Consider the following 27,528-nt stretch of genomic DNA (forward strand, 5'->3'; position numbering starts at 1 on the left):
ATAAAAAAAAGTGTTTACTATGAGCCCCTGGATAAACTATGCATTGGTTGCTATGCTATAATCTCCTGCATTGACTATGCATCTATGGACAGGAGAAGATGGCATAAGATGCAAGGCTTTGGTTAGGCTACATTTGTAAAACAGGGAAAATCGCCATGTGGCGGCCCTGAGAAACGTTTTCAGAACAGTGTAGTTCTATGTCTTTATCCACACAGCCGTTTTTTGTTTTTTTTAACGGCTTGTGAATACTGCCCGTCAAAAAACAGGACATCCTATTTTTTACAGCCCCCGTTTTTCAGGAAACGATCCTTGTGACTGCTTTTAAAAACAGTTTCTGCACTTCCTGGGCACAGTGCTACTTTGAGCGAGGAGCCCGGGAAAAGACATTGATGTCCCTGTTCATATATGGACAGTAATGTTAGGAGCCTTGAGACATTCCGGCATCTCTAAGCCCCTAACATCACTGTTCATATATGGATAGTGATGTCAGGGGCTCCTGGAGAGGAATGCCTGACCAGTGTCGGCAGAGATCTAGGGCCGGAATCGCTAGCCAGAGGGAGCTCCAATGGCGCGATCTATGCGGGCAGGGGTGTATGCGGCGCTATCTATGCGGGCGATGTGGCACTATCTACATTGGGACTCTGGTGTTTTTTGAGGGGGTTGGGACAAAAAAAAAAACCCTGACTACTGCATCCTCATTTTTTTTAATGGCCATCAAAAACTGATAACAAACGCCCATTAAAAACGGTCAGACGGACTTGAAATGGTTACAAATTTGCAGGAGGAGACCTGAATGGGTTGAAGACCTTTTATTTAAACTAGTATATGGGTATTTTGTGCAATAAGAGATACCTTCTAGGTCTCCGATTCACGTAGTGTGTATGTATGTATGTATAGAGAAAAGCATGAATCAAGATTTGAAACTTACTCATTTTGCAAAATTATATTTTAATTTATAGAAAAGTGTGTGTACCAGGTATAGGAAGACGCCAACCCACCCTCCACGTGTAGTCTCTGCTGCCAGTCCACATAAACAATAACCTGGTAAAGAAACCTAACCGCATCTTCAAATGGACTATCACTTTTGTGTCATATATTTTCTTATCATATGCACATGATCTAAAAATTTGGAGACACACTAATGCAAAATGGCCATGAAAAACTGACAATTGATCAGTTCTTAATGCAATATTTTTTTTCACTGTTGTGTGAATATAGCCTTAACAAATTACTTAACCCCTTAATGACCGGGCCTGTTTGTACCTTAATGACCAAGCCAGATTTGTCAAATCTGGTATGTCTGACTTTATCAGAGAATAACTCTGTGAAAGTTATGAATATCCAAGTAATTCTGACATTGTTTTTTCGTCACATGTTGTACTTTATTTTAGTGGTAAAAGTAGACTGATACAATTTGCGGAAATTAATAGAAAAATGGAAGAAATTTTGTAAAAATTTAAATTTTTCCCTATTTTTTAACTGCAATATGTCACATATGTACACGCATACTGTACAATTTTTTTAATTAAATATATATTTCCATCTCTTGACTCTATTTTGGCAGCACTTTTGAAAAAATAAAATAAATTTTCAGCAATTTAGAGGACTTACAAATTGAATAATAATTTTATACATTTTGAAGTACATTTTGTTTTCCTGCACCAAGCCAGGTTTTCAGAGGCTCATAGGTCTGAGTGATGGAAACCCCCACAAATGACCCCATTTAGAAAACTAGACCCTTAAGGTATTTATCTAGGGGTATAGTAAGCATTTTGACCCCACAGTTTTTTTGCTAAATTTAATACATAGCAGGTGAAAAAAAAAATAATAATTTCACTTTTTTTCATAAGTGTCAGTTTGAAGACAGATTTCTTTGTAAAGCGAACATGAGAATGAAGAAACACACCACAAAATCTATCACCCTGTTTCTCCTGTTTTCAAAAATATCCCCATTGTGGCCCTAATGCGTTGTTTGGACACACGGCAGGGCCCCAAAGGAAGGGAGCACCCGGAGGCTTTCAGGACTCATATTTTGCTTGAAAATGTTTTAGGCCCCACTTTACATTTGGAGAGGCTTTGAGCTGCCAGAACGATAGAAACTCACCATAAACGACCCCATTTTGAAAACTACACCCCTTAAGGTATTTATCTAGGGGTATAGTTAGCATTTTGACCACACAGGGTTTTCGCTAAATATATTGGAATTAGTCTGTAAAAATTAAAATGCGCTTTTTTTCTGAAACATAGAAATTTTTAATATTTACAAGGAATAACGAAGAAAATGCACCCCAACATTTGTAAAGCAATGTCTCCCGATTACGACAATACCCCATATGTGGTAATAAACTGCTGTTTGGACCAACAGCAGGGCTCAGAAGGGAAGAAGCGCTATTTGGATTTCTGATTTTGCTGGAATAGTTTTCGGTGCCATGTCGTATTTGCAATGCACTGGAACGACCAAAACAGTGGAAACCCCTTAAAAGTGACCCCATTTTGGAAAAACCTTCAAGGAATTTTTCTAGGGGTATAGTGAGCATTTAGACCCCACCGGTCTTTTGTAGAGTTTATTAGAATTCGGGCGCGAAAATGAATATCACAATTTTTTCCCACTAAAATGTTGCATTTTCTCATTTTCACAAGGGATAAAGGCGGAAAAAAACAACCATTTTTTTATAAAGCAATTTCTCCCAAGTACGGAAATACCCCACATGGGGTCATACGTATTTTCATTAGAAATTAATTAACCCTTTCAGGACTGATCCATTTTTTGCTTTCGTATTTTCGATTTTCACTCCCCGCTTTCCAAGAGCCATAACTTTTTTATTTTTCCATCAATAGAGCGGTGTGAGGGCTTATTTCTTGCGGGAGTAAAAGTGATTAAAAAGTTGTATTACATTTTTTTTTTTTAGAGCTAAGGTGACAAAGAAAAAAAAAACAGCCATTTTGGCGGTTTCAATTATTATTTTTTTAAGGTGTTCACTGTGCAAATTAAATAATGGTATATTGTAATAGGTCAGACTTTTACGGACTTAGCGATACCAATTTTGTTCATTTTTTTTTACATTACTTTAGAAGAAAAATGGGAAACTGTGTTTTTTTTTTTTTTTTTTTAACTTTAAAAATAAATAAAATTCTCACTACTTATAACTATAATTCTTCTACACATTTTATTAATCCCCTTAGGGGACTTGATCCAGCGATCATTGGATCACTGGTACAATACACTGCAATACTAATGTATTGCAGTATGTTGTTGTTCTTACAGGCTTTTGTAACAGAGAGATCGCTGTTCCGGTCCGTTAGTCCCGGGTGTCAGCTGTAATACACAGCCGACACCCGTAGCATATGGAGCGGCCTCCGCACGTGAGACGGCTCCATACATCAACCCCCGCACCATGACGGGCAATTAAGTCATAATTCGCAAAGGGGTTAATGCACAGTGGATGGTTCAAAGTGAAAATTGCAATTTTCCACCGATATGCCATTTTAGCGCATAATATGTTGCGCCCAGTTTGTGCCACAGAAGACAAATACCTCATAAAACGTTAAGCGGGTTCTCTCGGGTATGGCGATGCCATATATGTTGGCGCAAACTGCTGCTTGGGCATTCTGCAGGGCTCAGAAGGGAGGGACGCCATTTTGCTTTTGGAGCGCAGATTTTGCTTGGTAGTAGTTTTGTTTGGGGTTTCGCTGATATTTCAGTTTATAATGTGGGGGCATATGTAATCTGCGGAGAACATCAGGGTATATGTAATCTGTGTGGAGAACATCAGGGCATAATAAGAGGGTATAATAATGCGGTAAATAAATAATAATTCACAGATGTGTGGCCGGTGTCGCACTGATAAATGTCGCCCGATCTTATCCGCTTTTGGACACTCTGCACATTTTGCATCGCCATATTCTGAGAGCCAGGACTTTTTTTTATTTTTTCAGCACCGGAGCTGTGTGAGGGCTTATTTCTTGCGGGACAATCTGTAGTTTTCATTGGTACCATTTTGGGGTACATGCGATTTTTTATTTTTTTTTTATTACTTTTTATTAAATTTTTTTGCAATCCTGACCAAAAACCAGGAATTCTGACAGTTTTTTTTAGGTTTTCTTTTTGCGGCGTTCACCGTACGCTATAAATTAAATTTTTACTTTATTCTGCGGGTTGGTACGATTACGGCGATACCATATGTATATAGAATTGGTCCCTTTTTTTTTTTTTTTTTTTTTTAGCATTTGCACAATAAAATCACTTATTTATAAAAATAATAATTTTCTGTGTCACCATATTCTGAGAGCCATAATTTTTTTATTTTTTAGTCAAAAAAGCTGTGTAAGGGCTTGTTTTTTGCGGGACGGATTGAAGTTTTTATTGGTACTATTTTTGGATACATGCGACTTTTTGATCACTTTTTATTCTTTATTTAGGGAGCGGTGGTGACCCCAAAAAAAAGATTCTGTCGTAGTATTTTTTTTTTTTGGGGGTGTTCATCGTGCGGGGAAAATAACATTACAGTTTTATAGTTGGGGTCGTTACGAACGCAGTGATGCCAAATATGTGTACTTTAACGTGTTCATTTTTTTTCTATAATAAGTCTTATAGGGAAAAAAAAGCATTTTTTGTTTATATAACTTATAAACTCATTTTGACACTTTTTTTTTTTTTTTTTTTTAAAACCTTTATTACTTATTTTTACTATTTTTACTTGTCCCACTAGGGGACATTGAGACTTGCAGCTTTGATCGCTGCTAGAGTACATTACACTACACACGTAGTGTAATGTACTCTAACTGTCATTGTGACGTGACAGTCACACTGACTGGGTGCCTCGGAGGACCGGCCGGATTGTCTGAACGTCATGGTGCGGGAACTAGCAGCCAACCATGACGTTCATTTTCGTCATTGGTCGTGAAGGGGTTAAAGTGAAACAGTCAGCAGTTTTGGGCCTGAGGGAGGGCATTGTAAACATAGCTTTTTAGAAGGCTAATATAAAATGAAAATACTCTTCTAGCCCACTGCAACCGCAACAACCTGAAGCATCACTTGAAGGCAGAATGGGTATATGGTCTGTTGAGCAAAATTGGAATTATTTGTGCTTACTCTGTTATTGCCTTTTTTTACAGGTGGTAATACCGAAAATGAAAAGAACCTTGTATCACTGTTTGAAAATGAAGCTATGGATTTCCGGATGCAAATTGCTGATCTTTCATATAACCCTCAATTTGTAAGTAAAACGTACTTTGGAAAGCACTGTTTTCCATCATTGCTATGCTGGGCTTACCTTTTTGCAAGTGAGCTCCGCTAGCCAGAGCTATCCTCTCGCAGGGGAGAAGCTGAGACCTGGTGCCTCCCGCACGTACAGCAGGTGCACTATCTCAATGCCCCTGGGAAGGTTGCGGTGTCTAGACACCCAGCAAGTCCCTCTAGACAGGAGCAGATTTGCCCCGGAAGCGGTGGCTTCTTTTGCTTTGGCCCACTAAACCGTAGACAGGCAATGGTGGTAATTGGAGGTGTTTGGGCAAGCATCTCTGCATTGGCTCGGGGTCAGAATCCCTTTTTTTCGCACCAGATTCAATAATTTATCAAATGTACTAACAAATGTACTGCTAAAGTGTTAAAGGAAGAATCCTCTTCCTTCTTTATTAACCCCTTCCCGACATCCGCAGTGTGTGTGTATATATAAGGCACACACCGGCTGGGGGAATATGGAGCGGGCTCACGGGCTGAGACCGCTCCATAGAGCGAGTGTGTCAGCAGTGTGTTACAGCCGACACTTCCGGGTAACGAGCGGGATCCCGTTCGAGCTCGATCGCGCTTGTTTAATCAGTTAAATACAGCGTTCAATAGCGATCGCAGCATTTAAATGACTAAAAACAGGGGGGGCGACCCCCTGTATTGTCACAACGGTCACCACGTGGCGAGGGGGAGCCATCTTTGTACTCCTATGAAGCCCTGCCTCCGGCAGGGCTTCATTGGGGACTGTCAGAATCGCGATATACTGCAATACAATAGTATCGAACGATCGCTGGTTAAAGTACCCTAGGGGGACAAGTAAAAAAAAAAAAGAGTAAAAAACAGTAAAACAAAAAAACCTTTTCCCATTTTCCCTCAAGCACAATGTAAAAAAAATAAAAAGTTAACATAACTGGTATCGACGCGTCCGTAAAAGTCTGAACTATTACAATATATCATTATTTAGTCCGCACGGTAAACGCCGTAAAAAATGAAAAACATCAGAATTGCTGTTTTTTTGGTTAAACCAAGCCTACAGTACCTTAGTCGCAAGGTTCAGAAGAATTCTACCTCCAAGAAAGCTTGGCAGATGGCAACATAATAAGCTCGTTCTTAATATTATTGTTGAAAGCTGCAGACTCTATCTCTGATGCTTCAGCTGGATCAGAATTTCTCATATCTACAGCTCTTGCTAGAATTGCGTTGTGACTTAAGTCTTAATCAGGTTAAGTTGTGTGGAATCCCTTTTCATGGTGAATACTTGTTTGGGCCAGATATGGAAGAGATTTTAGAGAAGACCTCTAATTATGAAAAATGTTTTCCAAACTATTTTGGATTTAATTAAAAATCCCGTAATTCTTTATTTTGGGACGCCAAGGGTAAATCAGGTAGTTGGAATACCCAAAAAGTTGGGAAAGGTAAGGTATTTTTTGTTAACACTTCTACCAATAAACAATGACACAAAACGATGTGTAGAAGAAAGACTTTCACTCTATTTAAAGGAGTGGCAGTCAGTTTCCTCAAAACCCATTTTGTTAAAAAACCATATCGAGAATTTTTTTTAATTTTTCTTTTAAAGGCCGTTCCACCAAATTTAACATGTGGAGACACAGCCAATTGTTTCATTTTTATTTTTCCATCATTGCGTTCAGAGAGCCATAACTTATTTTTTGCGGGCAGAGTTGAAGTTTTTAATTATACCATTTAATGTACTATATAATACACTGGGAAACTGAAAACTATTCTTTTGTGAGGTGGAATGGGGAAAAAACATAAATTCCTCCATTTTTCTTTGGGTTTAGTTTTCCGTGTATTGCCTTTTATTAGGGCACTGATGGCAGACCTGGAGACCTTCAATATCATTCCGGCTGCCATGGCAACCAATTGGCACCCTGTGATTTTGTAGCAGGGATGGTGATCGGGGCATTGAGGCAGATAGAGCTAGGGGGCTAACTGCTCAGATGCCACTGTTGCTTTTGACTGCGCCATCTGAGTGGTTAAACAACTAAAAGCATATTTCCAGTAGGTCCTTCATGACCGCACCATAGGAGGAGGTTGCCCTCTTGACCTCTATAGGGACAGGAAGACAGGTTAAAGGGCCCTTCCCACCACCCACTTGGCAGTGTTCTTCCTGTCCCTACAGGGTCTGGTGCAGAGAGGATTCCGCTACTGGAACAAATACAGGCATAGGGCGAGATCGGGGAGTCTAAAAAAAAAAAACGTCTCCTTCCTCTCCTTCTATATGGCTAGGCTAACACCTCCTTATGTGAGAGGTCCCTTAGCTCCCTGAACCCAAGCCCTAACCTTTTTGGATTATGTAGCGCGGGGGTCTGGGGCTTCCAAACAGCAGTAAGGCTAGAGGCCGCGGGGACCCATGCAGGAGACCGGGCGAAAGAGTGCCATATGTTTGGAAGCGTCAGAAGTGACCTCCTGAAATGGCTGCGTCACACCAGAAGAGCCCTCTAAAGCTGCCACATCCCAGGGAATATTAGACCGTGTCACCGGAAGTGACGTCCGGCTACTTCCAGTCTGTGGCCATCTTGGAAGGCGGGAAAATTCAAAAAGCCCCATATAAGGGACCCACACAGGTATGCGAATTGGCTTATAAGCTTTGATGGTGATTATATACGGCTAGTATCATATCTAATGTGGTTGTGGATATCCATCGGTCTGTTGGATTATATCCTTGGTGCGGTGATGGAACTACCTAGTCCTGATGGAATTCCAAATATGTCCCAGGGTCATGTGAGTCTCTCCCTTGGCGATTAAAAGTATGACTCGTGTATATAAGTAATAGGGACAGGAAACCACACAAGAGGTTAAATAGCCCCTCCCCCCTCAGTGGTTTTTCCTTCCCCTATTGGGCATCAAGAGGTGCTGCCGGCTGGGCTTGTTTCAGTTGGTTCAGTGAGTGGTTGTGCCTCACCACCTCTTTAATCACTTCTCCCATCTTCCACGAATTTTGAACCCCCTTCACCTCTCCTGCACCTTCAGGTAAAGCTGAGGTGAAAAAAATGTGCCGGCTCCGGTTCTCCCTGAGCTCCCCAGCCGTGCACTCCCCCTGTGAACAGAAATCCTTCTGCTGCTCATAGTGTGGGTTCCACAGTAGGAATGCACGCGTACTTCCGGTATGGACGAGTGACGTACGTCTGGTTTCGGACGCAATGAATGGGCTGCAATTGAAGAGCTTCCCAGAGCAATAAGAGGAGAAGCGCGCTACCGATTGGTATACATTGTCACGCTAGTCCCGGTGGTCCAGTTTAAAGTTGACCTGGACGTGAGGCCTCATTCCCTCAGGAAGTACTGTATCACTCCTATCTTGCTTGTACGATGTCTGAGAAATCTGCTTCCAAACCCTGTGTGGTAGAGCCTAGCGTATTTCCCAACCCAGTAAGTATTCTGGTTATGAGAATGTTTGTATGGGGATTAGTTACTTAACTGTTCCCCTCCTTATTGTTTCAGTGTGAGACATCTGGGAAGCCTAAGAGGGAACCCCCATCTCATAAATGTGCTATATGTCACAAAAAGCTATTGTCTGTTCACAAAAAGCCCCAATGCCATTCCTGCACAGAGAATATCATCAGGGATGAACAACCATCAGTTATGGAGGAGATTAAGGGTATGGTCAAGCAGGAGAGTCAATCTTCTTTGGCTTCTTTCTCTTTCGCATATTTTCCCTCTAAGCACCCTCTCACACTAATAAAAGGAAATTTGTGGTAGAAGTGGATTCAGGGCCTCTTCCATTCCCTTACTAGCCAAGGAAACAGGGTTCCTAGCTGATGCCTCCGCTTAATCCATCAAGATTAGTTCAAGAGCAGGGGTGCTTTCTAATACAATTAGAAGGGCATCTTGCTAAAGATGTGGCTATATGAACCCCTGTCAAAAACCAAACTATGTGCTATCCCCTTCCAAGGGGAGTACGTGTTAAAGAGTCTCTGTCACCACATTATAAGTGCCCTGTCTCCTACATAAGGAGGTGACAGCAGTGCTTTTTATTTAAGAAAACAATCTATTTTCACCACTTTTTTAGCGATTTTAGATTTATGCTAATGAGTGTCTTAATGCCCAAGTGGGTGTGTTTTTACTTTAGACCAAGTGGGCGTTGTACAGAGGAGTGTATGACGCTGACCAATCGGCGTCATGAACTCCTCTCCATTCATTTAGGCAGCGCATAGGGATCCTTTAGATCGCTATGTGCTGTCTTATACTAACATATTAACAATACTGAAGTGTTTAGACAGTGAATAGACATTCCATGGGATCTCTATTCACAATCCCTGCACTTCGTTAATGTGTCTATGGTAGTTACATTAGAGCACAGCGTAATCTCGTTAGTTTTTCGTCCAGACACAACTTTTGGTAGGAAATCAGAATTCCACTTGTCCCAAGACATTGCACTCCCATCTTTCTGTCAAAACCTTAAAAATTTAAGCGTTCCAGTCACTGGATGTACATAAAACCGTACTAAAATATTCAGGATTGACAGATTCTTGTGAACTCTCCTGTGGTGTTGTCGTGGAGGGTAAGTGAGAAAATGGAATTAGACTTACTGTTAATTCGGTTTCTAAGAAAATCTCCATGACAGCAGTCTGATTTCCCCACCCACTGTATTATTTTTTATATTATATATAGTGATCCATATGATTATGAAGGAATAAATATGTTGAATCACTATGCCATATGGTAATTTGAAATTCACTGAGGAGGGAGGCTGGGAGGTGCTATTTAACCTCTGTGGTGTTTCATGTCACAATTTAGATGCGGAGCTCTATCCTCCTGTGGTGCTGTCATGGAGGGTTTCTTAGAAACCGAATTACCGGTAAATCGAATTCTATTTTTATCTACCTTTTCTCTCTAGGATCAAGAAACTTCCCAGAGACAAACAGACCTGAAAAAAAGAAAAAAAAAAAGTTACACAATTTGTAACATGTGTGCAATAATTGTAGGATTCGCATAAACTATTGTCAAGATTGCATCACAAAACTATTGAAAGAAGAACGGCCTACGTTCGTGTCCAAGCTGAGGACTATTATTCGTGAAGAAGTGAATCTGTCTTTAACCTCCCTCGTCTGTCTCCCGGGGCAAAGAAACCCCGGATGGGAGTAGAGCAAAAGTGGTGCCCCCTTTCTCAGGATTCCGACTTGGAACAAGAATGTTATCGTTTATCTGTAGGAGAACAACCTCATTCACACAGGAAAATAAGTTTTATTTTTATTTTCACTTGTCTGATATCTTAATTCAAGCTATTACGGAAACGTTGACTGTTCCAGAAAAAGACCAACCCTGTACCATCCAGGATGAATTGTTTGGGGGCTTTAAGGAGAGAATAACAAAAGTTTTCCCAGTGAATGAAAATCTCATGAAAATGATTATGGCGGAATGCGAGGATTCAGAAAAGAGGATTTTCATTTCCAGAGAATTAAATAACGGACTTCTTTTCGATTCAGAAGAGACAAAACCCTGGGATGAAGTCCCAAAATTAGACGTCTTGGTGGCAAGAGTTGCTAAGAATACAACAGCAATCCCCTTCGAAGATTCCTCTCAGTTAAAAGCAGACGGACTGCTAAAAATAACCTGTGAATCGTCATCCGCCTTAATGTCTACTAACATCTCTGCTACGTCAGTCGCAAGATCGATGTTTATCTGGTTGAATCAATTTGAGAACCACTTAATGATAACTTCCAGAGAAGATATATTAGAATCTCTTACTTTGTCAAAAATCCAGTCGGCATTTTGTGTAAACTCCTTAGCTGAATCAGTCAGATTTGCTGCCAGGAGTGGGGTCCTTTCTAACGCTGCTAGAAGAGTGTTGTGGCTTCAAATGTGGTCAGGGGGACACAAAATCAAAAAACAAGCTTTGTTCTATTCCCTTCTCAGGATCCTTGATGTTTGGGCCTCTCCTGGATAATATGTTGGAGAATGCAGCAGATAAGAAAAAAGTGTTTCCAGAAGAAAGAAGCAAGAAGACTCCTCAGTTTTGTAGATTTCGATAACCGCCAAGCTGCAAAGGTAAAAAGAAGTTGGGTCTAGGAGTTACCCCAAAAGTGGAAGAGGTCATGAATTCCTACTCAACCCCAACAATTCATTCCAGCCCACTAAATAAAGATGCCAGAAGTGTGTGTGTGTGTGTGTGTGTGTGTGTGTGTCACTCCTGCACTTTTATACCAAGTAGACCAATATAACCAAGAACCCTTGGGTTTTATAAATGATCAGAGAGTACAAAACAGAGTTTTCCTCTCTACCTACAGAGAATTTTCAGGTAACCTTGTACCAATCAAGGTATCCCAAACACTTTCTCATCCTGGATGTTCAAAAACTTCTCAAACTATAGGCGATATCTTTTGGTGCCCCACCAAAAAAACGTTCAAGGGTCTCTATTCAAAAATATTTTTGGTCTAAAAGCTGAACGGTTTTTACAGGACAATCATTAACATGAAGATATTAAGCAAATGGGTGAAATGTTGCAGGTTCAAGATGGCGACTATCCGATCGACTACTCCGCTGATAAATCAAGGTGCATTAATGTGTACGATCGATTTAAAAGATGCTTACTATCACGTCCTTGTCCACCCAGCATATCAGAGATACCTCAGATTCGCAATTTCAGGACAGTCCCTCCATCCTTCACTAACAATTTGTTTGTCTCGCCTTCGGCATTTCTCCTGCCCCCAGGATAGTTACAAAAATTATGGCAGACATAATGCCATTTCTAAGAAGTCCTGACATGGTTATTATTCCAATACCTAGACTACTTTCTTCTGGTGGCGGAGACCCTGTCCATGTTAAAGAACCATCAAACACAGGTCCTTGCCCGGTTATAGGATTTTAGTTGGATAATAAACTTTGAAAAATCAAATCTTCCTCTCCAAAATCAGAAAATCTTCCTAGGAGTACTAATAGACTCATTCCTACTTACCAAGGGAAAAACTATTTTTAATTCTCCTCCTCCTCTCATAAAAGGGATGCATTTAAGAATCGTATCTTACAAAACCACAGCAGTGTCCTTTCTTCACAATCAAGAGGGAACAAGACCATACTCCTCTTTAAATCTTTTCTATTGGGCAGAAGAAAATGTTCTGTCTGTATCAGCAGTCCATTTAAAAGGCACAAAGAACACTTTGGCACTAAGTAATTTCTTCAACACTTCCCTAGCTGAACATGGGTGGATCAAGAGATTTACGCATGCAATTTCTAAATTAAAACTATCCCTAAAGAAATCTGGGTCTTCCTGGGACTAGAATGTAGTTTTGACAGCTCTTTGTGACCCTCACTTTGATCCCATCAACTCTATTAATATAAGATCTTTAACCCTAAAAATATAGTCCCTATCACATCAGCAAGAAGGATTGGAGAGTTCCAATCTCTTTCAATCATAGAACCTTACCTAAAAACTCAGCTAAAAACATCCTAAAGCTAGACCCTTATTTATTATTAATTTGTTACTTCTATAGCGCCAACATATTCCACAGCGCTGTACAGATGTCCTAACTTACTTTGCCCATTGGGGGCTCACAATCTAAATTCCCTATTTGTGTATGTTTTTGGGGTGTGGGAGGAAACTGGAGGAAACACATGCAAACACGGGGAGAACAAACAAACTCCATGCAGATGTAGTCTTTGGTTGGATTTGAATCCAGGAACCCAGCGCTACAAGGTAACAGTGCTAACCACTGAACCACCGTGCTGCCCCTCTTTTATTCCTGCCTTTCATAGAGACCATGAAATAATTCTGCCTTTCTTCTCTCCAGATCCAAAAGATCAGCAAGAACAAAGATACCATTCCTTGGATGTTAGGTGTACGGCGCTTCATTACCTTTAAATAACATCCCCTTGGAGATGGGATAAAAACCTATTAGTCTTATATGGGGGAAAGCATAAAGGAAAGGAAAGCTTCAAAAAGCTCTAGCAAGATGGGTAAAAATTACCATTCAGGAAGCCTACAGCTCCCAAGGTCTCTGTGCGCCCCCAGGCATAAAAACTCACTCAACAAGAGCAGTTTCTTAATCTTTTGAAAAAAGAAGAGAAGCCTCTATGGACCAGATATGCAGAGCTGCCACTTGGTCTAACTACCATACTTTTTGCAGACATTATAGGCTAGATATTCTGTTTAATACGGATCTAAGTTTTGGACGCAAAGTCCTCAATCTGTAGTTCCTCCCTGAGCATTAATAATTTGGTACTGCTCCTCATGAAGGACATACTGGTAAGTAGGAATTACACCTACCTGTAATTGTATTTCCAGGAGTCCATCAAACCCCTGTCTTCCTGTCCTTATAGAGGTCAAGAGGGCAACCTCCTCCTGTGGTGCTGTCATGATGGACTCCTGGAAATACAATTACCGGTAGGCCTAATTCCTACTTTCTGATCCCAGCCATTGCAGGTGGGTGTCAACTGTTTGAAACCGCTGTCATCTGCTGTGTATGGCGCGGGCTCAACTTCTGAGCCAGTGCCATGTTAGTTTCACACCTCTGACGTAACTGAATGTTGGCTGTCGCTTAAGGAGTTAAATCCACCCCTGTCCTGAGTTCTCAGAACTGACTGCATGAAGCTGGAAACTGCTACAAAAGCATTGCTAATGATCTGAGTGTACATTACATTATGGTTAGACAAGTTGTCCACAAATGGAGAAAATTCAGGACTTTTGCTGCTCTCCCTAGGAGAGGCGTCCTGTTAGAACACTCCAAGAGCACAACGGGTAATCCTGAAAGGTGAGAAACAACCCAAGGGTGAGAGCAAAACACCTACTAAAGACTCTACTAACTGCAAAAACCTAAATTTAGAAGGGAATTCATCTAGGTGCTTCCTGCTGTCCCCATTTAGAACTACAGTCAGAGTTACAGATACTGGTTTTGGATCTTCTAAAATGGTGTTTCTATAGAAGAATGGTAGAAAGGGTTTTTATTCCACCATCTTATTTGCCAAACCAAACTGGAAATTTCACCTCCTAATAAATCTAAAATCGCTTTAATAATAATCTTCTGATTTTAAAGTATTGAATTACTTTCACCATAATCCAGACTCTTGGTACATAATAGAATATCTCAGACAAATAGGACTTCTCATTATTCAGTATATGGGAGATCCCCCTACTGCCAATTCTAGTTAAAAAAAAATCAACTAGGCCTTATCTGCGACCTGTTAAAAATCCTTGGATGGTTACTGAATTGGTAACTATTCTCTAAGTCTATCTTAGGCAGTCGTTTTCCTAAAAATATATTCCTATTAAATGACTTAAACGTCTTCTTAAATTTCTCTTTTAGAGAAAAAAAAAAAACTTGATATATCCAGGAGCAGGTTCGCATGTTCCAAGGACTGAATAAGTACTCAGTCTGTCTTGGGTATAACTCTCCTAGGAGTTATGCTCTTGTGCATCCCAGCAGTGAAGTTCAATTTCACTCCTGACCCCTTCAGGAGTTCTATTGAGACAATGGAACAAAAAAATGTCTTTCTTAGAAAACAAAATTTTAATTCCTTCAATAGTAAAGTCCTCCATTCTTTCCTAGATTGGAAGACCAGCCACAATCTAGAGTGAGGAAACTTTGGGCAAATCACAATATTGTGGTAACACAGAAAAGCATGGGATTTTTACTTTCCTTTCAGGTGAACTGCAAATACAGAACCCTTTGCAAATTTCCTAAGTTGGAGAATGGTCCCTGCATCCAGAAATTTTAAACCAGCTGATAGGATGAGGAGTCCCTCAAGTAGATCTCTTTGCTGCCCGAAACAATGCAAAAGTGACAAATTTATTCTCCTTTAAACCTCAGAGAGAATCCTCTGGCCATTACTTTGTGTTCCAAACCTAGCGACGCATGGCCCAGATACTTATCCTTCGGTGCAATGGCTACACTTAGCGAAACATGAGAGACAATACAGTCCAGTAGGAATGTGGTGATTTTTAGAAACTATTCTAAAATCTGGAACAAATTCTGTTCCTCGTGTATAAAGTAAGAAATCACGAATAAAGGTTGTTCAGTCCAAAACTCTATTCATTCAAGCAGCGTCCTAGTATGCTTAGAGTACAAATAGCAGCTCTCTGCTTGAAATTTGATAAACTGGCAGATTGTCTCTTGGTGACCACTTTTAAAAGGCGGCAGATAGACCTACAGTTAGAAACCTAGTTCTATCCATATTTGAATATTGTACTAACTGGTTTAACCCGAAGTTCGTTTGAATCCAAACAGGAGGCGTCTATGAATTGGGCTACTTTTATTAACTGTATATCTGGTGGTTAGAACAATAGCCAGAAGGATTGGTGAGTGTCAGGTCTGGTCAATTTATCAAACTTACATGTCTCTTCTTGAATAAGTCTCCTTTTAAAACTACCCTTTCTGTTTTAATTTAAAGAAAAAAAATCATTAGCCCCCACCCCGAAAATATTTATATTTTTCTAAATGTCATTAAAAAAAAAGTTTCTGTAAAAAAAAACGCTATGTATAAAATTAATACAGCACTTATTTTTCGATTAATGCTGAAGACTGCTTTTTTTTTTTTTTTTTTTTTTTTTTTTTTTTTTTTTTGTCGTCAGACCTGCGAAATCTCACTATAACAAGATCTCGTCTGCCGATGTATGCTGTTGTGGGGGGTTGTTGGAAGACTCTGGGCATGCTGGGATCCCCCTGTTAGGAAGTTCGGACCCAACCCCTGCAAGAAATCTGGTCAATTGCATACTTGGTGCACAGGGTTTTTTTCTTCTTTTTTTAATGACTTAAATTTATTATTTTTTATTAATTTTATTTTCAGAGGGTAAATGATTTTTCATCTAAACCCCCCCCCCCCCCCACACACACTGCATTAATTAACGGACTAAGGAACACTACCCTTGCGCCTGCAGCCCGTTAATTTGCATGCTGACTTTGACACTGTGCAATCCTGTACTCAGAGACAGCCCTATCCTGTTCTGTGACAGAGAACTGAAAAAAATCCAGGTCACACAAAATCCTTCAACACCGTTCATATTGAGTGCTGTGTTTCCGAATTCAAAAGAGCTGCTTCTGTTTTCCAGTGGTTACAAGTGAATCCCAGTGAGGTCATTCATGATGTTACAGGGAAACCCTGTGATGAGGGAACTTGGAGGCATGCACAGAATGTGTGATCTGCATTTCCTTTGCATGTTTGTGTATACATACCATATAACTGATCTAATGGGTTGTTACAGTGATCTGTAAATGGGGATCGCAGGAAACACCCAGATGCGTTCCTTTCTAAATTTAGGTTTTTGCCTTTTAGTCTTTAGTAGGTGTTTTGCTCTTACCCTTGGGTTGTTGCTCAGCTCTTCCCGGATTGCCCGTTGTGCTCTTGGTGTTCTTAACAGGACACATCTCCTAGGGAGAGCAGCAAAAGTCCTTGAATTTTCTCCAGTTGTGGTCCATTTGTCTAACCATAACTTAATGTTCTACCAGGTCTTTAGCAATGCTTTTGTAGCAGTTTCCAGCTTCATGCATCTCTAACACGTTGTCTTAGGTCTTTTATCTAAGTGCAGTAAGCGACAGATCAGTAACATACTGTAGAACTCATGTCTCCTAACTTCAGTGCAACAGTGGCGGCGGGTGCCGCTCCTGCTGGCGGTTCCCACCGCTGGGTTACTTACCTCTGGCATGCTGCCTCTATGCCACACTCCTCCTCTCTGTTCTGAATGCTGTAGGGCCCGCGTGCGCACCTTTTGGCCATTTCTTAAAGGGCCTGCTCGCATTCCCTATCATCCTTAACCAAGCCCAGATCTCCAGAGCATACTTAAAGCAGTCTCACTTGTCACCTTACGCCTGAGCCACTTTGGTGCAACCTTGTTTGTTCTTGCGAAGGTTCGTTCCATATACTGCTACCAGGCTGTATCCCGCTAACTTATAGAAGCCTGTTGGCAACCTGTATGCCGCTGCGAGCCTGAGACCCGCTACCAACTGTGACCTCAGACCTGTGCCTGCCTGCTACAGTATCATATGCCTGTCCCTGAACATACGGCATACTTCACTATTGTCTCCTGGTCGTTAGGACCAGCTGCTACACACACACACACACACACACACACACACACACACACGAAGACTATTTCAGGAGGTAGCGACGTAGTAGTCTCCCAGCAGCGAAGTACAGATCCCGGGACGGGGCTAAAGTGTGAAAATCGGGAGGCTACTTGGACAACGCACTTAGAGGTGGCCAAAAGTCAAACCGGTTGAGTAGCACAGTGGGTCCATTGCTTGTGTCCGTTTCTACACAGAAGACAATGAGGAACAGCATCTCAAGCCATAAACAGCTAGTGTAAGTCAGGGCAGTTTTATAACTGCAGCTAATCATTGCATGGACTCTCCTATTATATCACTGCACTACCTTTGGACCCCTGCACACAGCTGTAATCCCGGTCCGTGATTATGGCCAGCCGCGGACAGTTGAACGCATTTGCAGGCCGTGCTTCCATTCTAAAGTATCGGAGCCCGGTCTGTGGAAAAAAAAAAAAAAAAAGGGGACTTTTATGTTATTTTTTATGGAAGCTTTCTACGGGCCGGACACCTTCCTGTAAATATACGGTAAGGTGTCCGTCGGCCATAGAAATTAATAGGTCCATAATTACAGATAAAATCTACAGTCGTCGTGCGCATGTGGCCTTAGGGCAGAAATGATCTCTTCAGTAGCATTATATACCTTCTGAACATAAAGAGAAAATAAGGAGGGTGGGGGTGGTAGATGTCTCAGGGCTGCCATAAAGGATTTGATTGACGATTATGTAATTCACAGGAAGTTATCTACACAGAGGAGAGTGACCTCCTGTCTACACATGAGAGCATGGCCTATTTTAGTGGTCAAGCCGAAATCACGTGAGACCGCTTCTAATAAAGAAGAATTCAAAATGTATAGATGAAAAAATTTGCTGGATTTTTATCTTTAATTGTAACAGTTTGCCAATTAGCTCTTAGAGAAGTAGTTAACACCGGTTCACTTACTAATTCTCCCTGCACTGTGGATGTTTACTCATTTGTGCTAAAAAAAAAAAAACAACCTGAAGCGCACAGCCATGTTTGTTAGTTTAGTTAGATTGTGCTTGTCTAGAATTTTGACTTTGATAACAATCGGACCACATTTTATTAGTAATTAATGCAGAAATTCTGGTAATTCAAAAGGGTTTACTTTTTTACGTGGTCCAAATATGTGGCAGCATTTATATTTTAGCATGTGTTTTTTTGCATTAATGATTCCTCTGCTATAACATATGTAGAAATAATAATTGAACTTACATTTTTCAGGAACAGCTGAAAGGGCCATACCTTGAAAAGCTACGAATTGTATTGGCAAGATACTCTCGATTTTTGGGGGAAAGAATTTTTTTTGTTGGGGACAAGGTAAATACATTGCAGTACGATATCTTGCTAGAGGTGCTAACATGCTCATATAATGTATAGTTCTAAATTTCTGTAGCTTTTATATGACTGTCTTTTTGTTTTCTATCTCAAAGATTACAATTGCAGACTTTCTGATATATGATGCCCTGGATCAGCACAACATTTTGGATCCTACCTGCTTGCAAAATTTTAAGAACTTGCAGGACTTCCTTGCAAGATTTGAGGTAAATATTTTACCTAAAGCAATCTTTTCACCGGATTTTATGAAGGAACAGTGGTGCTGTGCAGTGCCTCGTACTTACTAATAAGGCCTAGCTTACATCATGTTTTAGTCCTACGTTTAGCGTGTATTTTGAAACTCTCTCGTCGTACACGCTAAACTTGTCCGTAGGGCTAAATTAGCCTGAAGGAGACCAAAAAAAATAAAATTATTTTGTGCGGTATACTTTTAGTTTTACACAGGAATTTATGGGTGACGGATGCCACTGTATGTAGTTTTGGATGCCTAAAACACCCGCTTGGGAAAACTCAAAAGATGCAAAAACTTGTGCAAAAAAAAAATATCCCAAATTGTAGGCCATCCTATCCATTTTAAAGAGGCTCTGTCACCAGTTTATAAGTGCGCTATAACCCAACATAATCTGATCGGCGCTGTAACTTAGATAACAGCAGCGGTTTTTATTTTGAAAAACGATCATTTTTGGGCCAGTTATGAGCAATTTTAGATTTTACGAAAATTTGTTTTTTAATAGACAACTGGGCGTGTTTTTACTTTTGACCAACTGGGTGTTGTACAGAGGAGTGTATGACGCTGACCAATCGGCGACCAATCAGCGACCTACACTTCTCATTGTTCCAGCCCAGCTTCTTTCACTGCACAATCACACTGTAACAATGGGCTGGAACAATAAGTGTATGACGCTGATTGGTCAGCGTCATACACTCCTCTGTACAACGCCCAGTTGGTGAAAAGTAAAAACACGCCCAGTTGTCTATTAAAAAACTAATTTTCGTGGCCAGGCACGAATGTGAGCGGACGCACTGAACCTTAGCTCCGTGTGCTGAACCCTGTATTTTATCCTGTGGAGAAAGTATTTCAGCCAAAATTCCTTACCTGTTGAGAAAGAAGGGTAGGAAACCCACTCGGCACAATATGGGACCCTCCAAGACTTCGGGAGCAGTGGAAAAGCTGAGAGAGTTCGCCAGGAACTCGGGGCAAGATGGCGCCCGGGGGGAGAAGTCCTCGTCGGCACATGCTCAGGAAGGAAGGCCTGCTATACTCACCGCTGCAGGGGAGGAGGTGCCCGCAGAGTTAACGCTGAGGCAGGTGACAGAGACACTCCTGGCGGCGATCCTGGAGACGCGTACCTCGGTTACAACGAAGGTGGAGGAGGTGAAAGTGGATGTCGGTCTGATGCGGCAGGACCTCCATAATCTGAGGGATCGGGTAACTCAGGTTGAGACAAGGGTCTCGGACCTGGAGGACGTAACGGCGGCAGTGCCGCGCACGCTGACGGACCTGTCGGGGGAAGTGGAGCTGTGGCGCCAAAAAGCAGACGATCTGGAGAATCGGCTGAGGAGAAATAATTTTGAGGATCATAGGCCTCCCTGAAAGGTCGGAAGGACCCAGGCCGGATGAATTTGTGGAGAAGTGGCTGAAAGACCTATTCCCGGATACAGTATTTTCAATAGCTTTTGCTGTTGAACGGGCGCACAGAGTGCCGGCAAAACCACCACCACCCGGGGCGAATCCCAGGCCATTGCTGGCGAGATTACTAAATTGCAAGGACCGAGATATGGTGCTGCAGGCGGCGAGGTGCAAAGGAGAGATCAGAGTGGAGAACACGACGGTGTCCATTTTCCCGGACTTCTCCCCGGAGTTACAGCGACAGAGGGCCTCGTACATGCACGTCAAGAGACTACTTCGGGAGTGTCAGATCCCATATTCTATGGCGTACCCTGCGCGACTGAGAGTTGTGGATGGAGAGAGATCCGTGTTTTTCACTACCCCAGAGGCGGCAGGTGAGTGGCTCACCAGACATGGACGATCTCCTCGACGCTGACTTGAAGACCATATTTTATATGCAGGGGACAGTGAGTTTATATGATTGTAATGTGCATTCTATGAGGGGTCCCTATGCAGTCGATATTTGTTCATGCACAAACATGGGTTATACACGTGGAAGTATCCCTGATGTACTGAGTATATGTATGTACTAAGCTTTGAAAAGATAAGGGGAGAGGGGCAAACATAGTGATGTGACATGGGAGTTAAAAGTGTTATCGTTTAAATAAGTGGATTAACCGCCCTCACTTTATGGAAGCTATGAGTAAGGGAACATGGAATCTTATATGGCTGAAATACAGCTTAACAAAGGGTGAAGCCATTGAAAAGGTACTATTGTCTATCTTGATTCCGCTGTGTTACTATCCCTAACAGTGGAAACTTCCCCCCTTTTTGTATGCAAACTATTATGCCTTGTAGGCTTAAGCAGCTCCTGATGAGCTTAATTGTTCAAAGTTACTGGTTTAGGGTTCGATACGGTTTTTCTTGCCTGCTACATGATCACATGGGAACAGGGCCCCATTATCACTGCTCGCTGATTGTGGGGAGATGGTACCTCCATATAGAGATTTGGAATAGAAAGGAATATGGCGACACTTAAATTTATGTCCTGGAATGTGAGGGGGATGGGGATGCCGGGTAAGAGAAATATGATCTTTTCTGTACTGCGGAGTCACATGCCTCATATTATATGCCTTCAGGAAACGCATCTTACGGCAGATAAGGTGCATATGTTGAGTAAATCTTGGATTCAATGGGGGCGGCATGCCACTAGTTCCTCAGCATCAAGGGGAGTGTCTCTGCTAGTACACAGGAATCTGCGCTGGGAGGCTTTACATACAAGAGTAGATGCTGATGGCAGATATGTGCTAGTTCATGCTAATGTAAACTCTATCCCTTCTGTCATAATTGGTATCTACAACCCGCCACAGGGCTCAATAAATATGATCAGTGAGGCCATCTCATTTGCATCCACTTACCAGGAGGCACGAGTTATATTAATGGGGGACCTGAACCTCACCATAGACCCTCTGTTGGATCGCTTCACTGTCAGGGCTGGCCCCCGAGAGCCCATGAATCCCACGCCGCTAGCATCTCTGATAGACGAGATGGGATGGTTGGATCTATGGAGAGTGAGCCACCCGGGAATAAGGGAATACACGTGCCATACTCGGCAGTTTAACGCATTGTCTCGCATTGACTACGTGTTCGGTTCTCTCGCCATTTTCTCAAGCATGGATTCTATAGAGCACCTGCCCAGGGGGGTGTCAGATCATAGCCCGATTTTTTTTACAGTTAAGTCAGCGGGCAGAGGGAATGAGGGGAGCTCTTAAAATACACCCATTTTGGTTGCAATTGTTTACGGGGAGTGACAGAATACCTGACAAACTAGATGTCTTTTTAGGAGCTCATTCACAGGAACACAACAGTGCATTGGTATGGGATACACTAAAGGCATACATGAGAGGGTGCTTGAGGTCCTCTATATCCTATGTTAAACGCTCATCAGCCAGACAAGAAGTGGATTTAGCACAGCAATGCAGGGATTTAGAGGATACTTTTGTGCGGGACCCTACCCAGGTTAATAGAGAAGCTTGGCTGGCAGCGGGTAGACAATATTTGCTTCTAGTCAAGGAGAAGGCAGCGAGAAGGATATTCTTCACTAAACAATCCTTTTTTGAGCACGGTAATCAGTCGAGTAAGCTGCTTGCACAAATAGCGAAACAGAATAACATGTCCCCCCCCCAGTGCTACGTATATCCCAGCCAAATCAGGGTACGGCTACTACGCCATTAGACATACTGAACAGATTCGCAGACTTTTATGGAGAGCTTTACACCTCACAGGCACAGTATTCTATGGAGGAATTGCACACCTATTTAGAAGGGGTAAACTTTCCAGAGTTGTCAGAGGAGAATAGAATAAAGTTAGAGGCCCCCTTCTCGGTGCAGGAGATAGAGGAATGCTTGTCCTCCATGACAAAAGGGAAGGCGTCGGGTCCGGATGGACTCCCCCTAGAGGTGTATGTTAAATATGCTGATGTTCTGTGTCCCCAGTTGTTAACGGTATTTGAGGACGCCTTTCAGAGGGGTGAGCTACCTGTATCGATGAAAGATGCCACTATAGTTGTCATTTTGAAACTAGGGAAAAGTTCAGAGGAATGTGGGTCGTACCGCCAGATATCCCTACTCAATGTGGATTATAAAATTCTAACCAAACTTTTAGCTAATAGACTAAGTGGTGCTATCACAGACATTATCCATCCAGATCAATCCGGTTTTATCCCAGGCAAATCAACATCGGATAATATCCGCAGAGCTCAGGTGGTGACCCAGATAGGGTGGTGGGAGCAGCAGGACTGGGCGTTGGCCTCGTTGGACGCGGCTAAGGCCTTTGATTCAGTGGAGTGGCCTTATTTGTTTGAGGTCCTCCACAGATTTGGATTTGGCGAGAGCTTCCTTAAATGGATTAAAATCCTATACAAAGATCCAAGAGCATCGGTGTTGGTCAATGGGATTTTGTCCCCCTCCTTTCGTCTCCATAGAGGCACGAGGCAGGGGTGTCCTCTGTCCCCTCTTCTGTTTGCAGTGGCCATCGAGCCCCTGGCTATCCGCATCCGTCGAGATGCGGCTTTTCAGGGTGTCCGCATAGGACCACGGGAGGATCGGATTGGTCTCTATGCTGATAACATGATTTTGTATATGGCTAATCCGAACGCCTCCTTACCCAGAGCAATGACAATACTGGAGGAGTTTGGACGGTTCTCAGGCCTATATATCAATTGGAGTAAGTCATTTCTTATGCCCCTTAGACCCGATAACTGTGGGTGGGACACGGACTTCCAGGGCCTGCAGGTGGTCTCCTCTTTTAAATACTTAGGGGTCTTTATAGTTAGGGATAGTGTCAATTCATATGATCTTAATATATATCCCCTGTTGACATATCTGAGAGATAAATTTGCTGTCTGGAAGGCGCTCCCTATATCGGCCGCAGGAAGAATAAATTTAATTAAAATGATAGTGCTGCCCAAAATGTTATATCTCCTAGAACACGCGGACACCCTGGTCCCTAAACGATTCTTCAGCCTGGTGAGCTCTTTATTTTCCTCATTTGTTTGGGGGGAGAGTCGCCATAAGCTTAAACTTAGCACGCTCCAACGCCCCAAGGAACAGGCGGGGGCCGCTCTACCTGATGTGTTCCTGTACTACCTGGCAGGCCAGCTAAGATATATTAAGGCATGGGTAGCCGAGGAACCAATGCCTAATGCAGAACTCCACTTAGCCTATTTTCTTCGGATCCCTTCTTTGTGGCCCATGCTTGAGCCGCATGGATATAGTCCTAGACATTCCTTGCCAATAATCAAACTAGCTAGGCAGGTCTGGTCACATGTTAAGAAAGTTCTGGAATGGGAGGACATAGTTGCAGAACTGCCACTTTGGTCTCATCAGGGTCTGTCTCACTTTAGGGGGATGCAGGACTCTGATTTTTGGATTGAATTAGGCATTACTGAGGTACAAAACCTGATAGATGAGGGACACATGATATCAGCCAGAGAGATACAGGATACATTCAGGATACCGGAGAGAGATACATTCCGGTGTGTTCAGATTAGACACGCTTTACAATCCCAGTTCAGGGAAGATCAGAGACCCATTTCTTCACTTCCGCTCATTGGTATTCTGAGAACACAGGGGCCAAGGGGGATGGTATCGGCCCTTTATACTTACCTTCTGTCGCAGAGGGTCGCTCACGCTGAGATGTCGGTTGAGGTGGGATGGAGGGGTCTTATTCCCACATTGTCCAGTGAGGACTGGGGGAGGCCATGGGGTCGCATCTCTTGGTCTTGCCTGCAGCGAACAATAAATTGACGCAACTGTACATCGTACACAGGTGTTATATTACCCCTATCGGATTATATCGGATGGGAAGGGCACCCAGCACACGATGCCCTAGATGCTCACAAGACTTGGCTGGCTTTGATCACATGATATGGTTATGCCCAGTCATAGCCAACTTTTGGAAAGAAGTAATGCAAATAATGTCCTCAATTATGACCAAGCCGATCCCGTGTGAACCAGGTCTCTGCTTATTGGGACTGTTGGGAGGGGGGACGTGGACACACTATAAAGGTATCTTCTTGCGAGAAGCCCTGTTCTTAGCCAGAAAAGCGATAGCCATCCGATGGATGGGGAACACTTTCCCGGATGCATCACAATGGAAAAGCCTGGTCAATGCCATTCTCCCATATGAAAACATAGTATATAAGCATAGAGGATGTCAATATAAATTCTTGAAAATTTGGGGAGAGTGGAGTTCATCGCCTCTTACTTCCTTCAGCGTGGGCGACCTTAGAGAATCCTTACTACTTCACGTAGGAGGGAATTGAGATTTATTTGGCTAGGTATTATCTACCTTAGGGGTGATAATGGAGCATAGATCAAGTAAATAATTGTGACTTGTATGTTTGCAGATTCACCAATAAGTGAGACACTGACCTGCCTGCGTGCAGTGAATATGCGGAGTCTCCTGTGACTCACCTTCATGTATAAATGTACAATGCAATCTCTTGTTTCTAATGTGCATTCATGGTATGCAGGAACGTTAATGTTACCGTTTTGTTATTTACTAATGATTTCTGTATGTACTTTTACAATAAACAGTTTAAAAAAAAACAAACTCATTTTCGTAAATCTAAAATTGCTCATAACTGGCCCAAAAATTATAGTTTTTCAAAATAAAAACCACTGCTGTTACCTAAATTACAGCGACGATCAGATTATGTAGGAGATAGAGCATTTATAATCTGGTGACAGAGCCTCTTTAAGTAAATTTGTGACTGCATCCATGTGTCAAAAAAAATCATGTGTTCTTAACATAGCCCAAAAATGCATGCAACGTTTCAACTCGCATGCTTGACAAAAACGGAGTTGAAGCATGCGTTTTTGGACTGCGTTAATAAACACTTGATTGTTGTGCAACGTTGATGCCACTGTGTAGCATCCCTCACAGGTATGCAATAAACTTATACATCATAAAGGTCCTGACAGTGATGTCAGGAGCTTACCAATGCCGTAGTCCCTGGCCACGGACTTTGGCCCTGGGGAAGCTCCTGACACATATATATATATATATATATTATATAATATATATATATATATATATACACACACATAGGGGCTTCTCCAGGTACGGGATCCCCGACCAAAGTGCTTCTGACGCTCTGGCCAGGGTCTCCGGCTTTGAAGAGCTCTTGACGTCACTTTCCATATCTGTCCATTCTAACTGATATGCAAAACTTACACCTTCTTCAGTGTTAGACTGTGACCCTGATATGTATAGCATGCCACAGTTGTATCTACAGTTACCAGCAATTGCAAGTGTACTGAAGCATGTGGCTCACAAGCCTTAAGTTGCTCTAAACAATAGCTCTAAAAAATAAAATCCAAAGCCCCGGAGTTCTCTGCTGTGTCTGATGATAATATACTGTGTGTTTCTCGTTGATTGGTCTACAGGCTGCATTTTTAGCCGAATCGGTCATCCATCCGTTAGCCTTTAATCTAGCCATAGACATTTTAGAGGCCATTTCCAGCTTGGCAACCAAATTTTATTTTTGTTACAATGCATCTAAAATGAAAAATGTACAACTATGCAAACTATCTTAATTAAAAATGGCCTATAAAGGCCTATGTTTTCATGGTAACCGACGACAAACAAACACTGTGTAGTCAGGTCCTGCAGTCGTATAACCTTCAATTTGCCCCCAACTTTTTACTACCATACATTTGGTAGGTTAGCAATAAAGAATCGATTGAAGGCAATATGAGTGCAGGATCAGACTGCACAGGATCTCTCAGTAGTTTGTTACTATGAGATTAAAATCTATTATTTCTTTTTTTAATTTTTTTTAAATGCTTCATTTTTTGTTTTAGATATATTGAGACAATAAGAAAAATGCTCAAGAAGATATATATTAATTTAAAATCTGCATTTTTGGAAACCATGGATCTATGGGTTAGCACTTGCGGGATAAAGTCACAAAATAACTTGTAAGATTGGGATTAGTAGGTAAAGAGTCTTAAAAGTAGCCCTGGCCAAAAGCTTCTGGTACTTTTTTTATTTTATTTTATTTTTTTAACCTACTGTATCCAAAAACAACATATTTGAGTCTAAAGTTGAACCTTCACCTTCACTCTAGTGCTGCATAGCTCAATCCTCACATATCCCAAAAAAACAAGGGTGTGTAATTACAATTTTAATGACTTTTTTTAATATGATTTTAATATATTTTACCTCCTTTTTTTTTTTTTTCTTTCTTTTTCAGGCTTTGCCCTCTATTGCTGCATACATTAAAACACCCCGTTGTAGGAGAACTCCTATCAACGGTGAAACAGCATTTTGGTCCAACAAATAATCTTGCACCACACATTCATCCGTTGATGTACTATATGTTTGCTCTTGCATCATGGAGGGCTATAATGTTTTTGTTCCATTCCTTGTCTCTAACTGGGGTATTCTCTGTAAACCTATTCAGAATAAAAATACTTGCTATTGGTATCTGTTGTGAAATGTGTAAATATAAACTGATGCCTGCATTTTTTAAAGATTTCTTAACACCTTCCCGCTTTGGCCACTTTTGACCTTCCTGACCGAGCCTCATTTTTCAAGTCTGACATGTTTCACTTTATGTGGTAATAACTTCGGAATGCTTTCACCTATCCAAGCGATTCTGAGATAGTTTTCTCGTGACACATTGGACTGTATGTTACTGGCAAAATTTGCTTGATAAATTCAGTATTTAATTGTGAAAAACGCCAACATTTTAGTGAAAAATTGCAAAAATTAGGATTTTTCTAAATTTAAGTGTATCTGCTTGTAAGACAGACAGTTATAACACACAAAATTGTTGCTAA

General features: G+C 41.7%; 1 protein-coding gene across 1 annotated transcript in view; it reads left to right on the plus strand.

The window, feature by feature from the left end:
- The window catches only part of LOC142741263 (glutathione S-transferase Mu 4-like), a 105,463-nt gene extending 78,304 nt beyond the window's left edge, over window positions 1-27,159 (plus strand). Inside the window, exons 6-9 of the mRNA XM_075850656.1 lie at window positions 5,116-5,216; window positions 18,457-18,552; window positions 18,666-18,776; window positions 26,940-27,159. Of these exons, the coding sequence (XP_075706771.1) occupies window positions 5,116-5,216; window positions 18,457-18,552; window positions 18,666-18,776; window positions 26,940-27,029 (398 nt within the window). The 3' untranslated portion in view covers window positions 27,030-27,159. The remainder of the gene's footprint in view (window positions 1-5,115; window positions 5,217-18,456; window positions 18,553-18,665; window positions 18,777-26,939) is intronic.
- The last annotated feature ends 369 nt before the right edge of the window (window positions 27,160-27,528 follow it).

The sequence above is a fragment of the Rhinoderma darwinii genome, chromosome 2 (assembly GCF_050947455.1).
Source record: "Rhinoderma darwinii isolate aRhiDar2 chromosome 2, aRhiDar2.hap1, whole genome shotgun sequence".
Classification (NCBI taxonomy): Eukaryota; Metazoa; Chordata; class Amphibia; order Anura; family Rhinodermatidae; genus Rhinoderma; species Rhinoderma darwinii.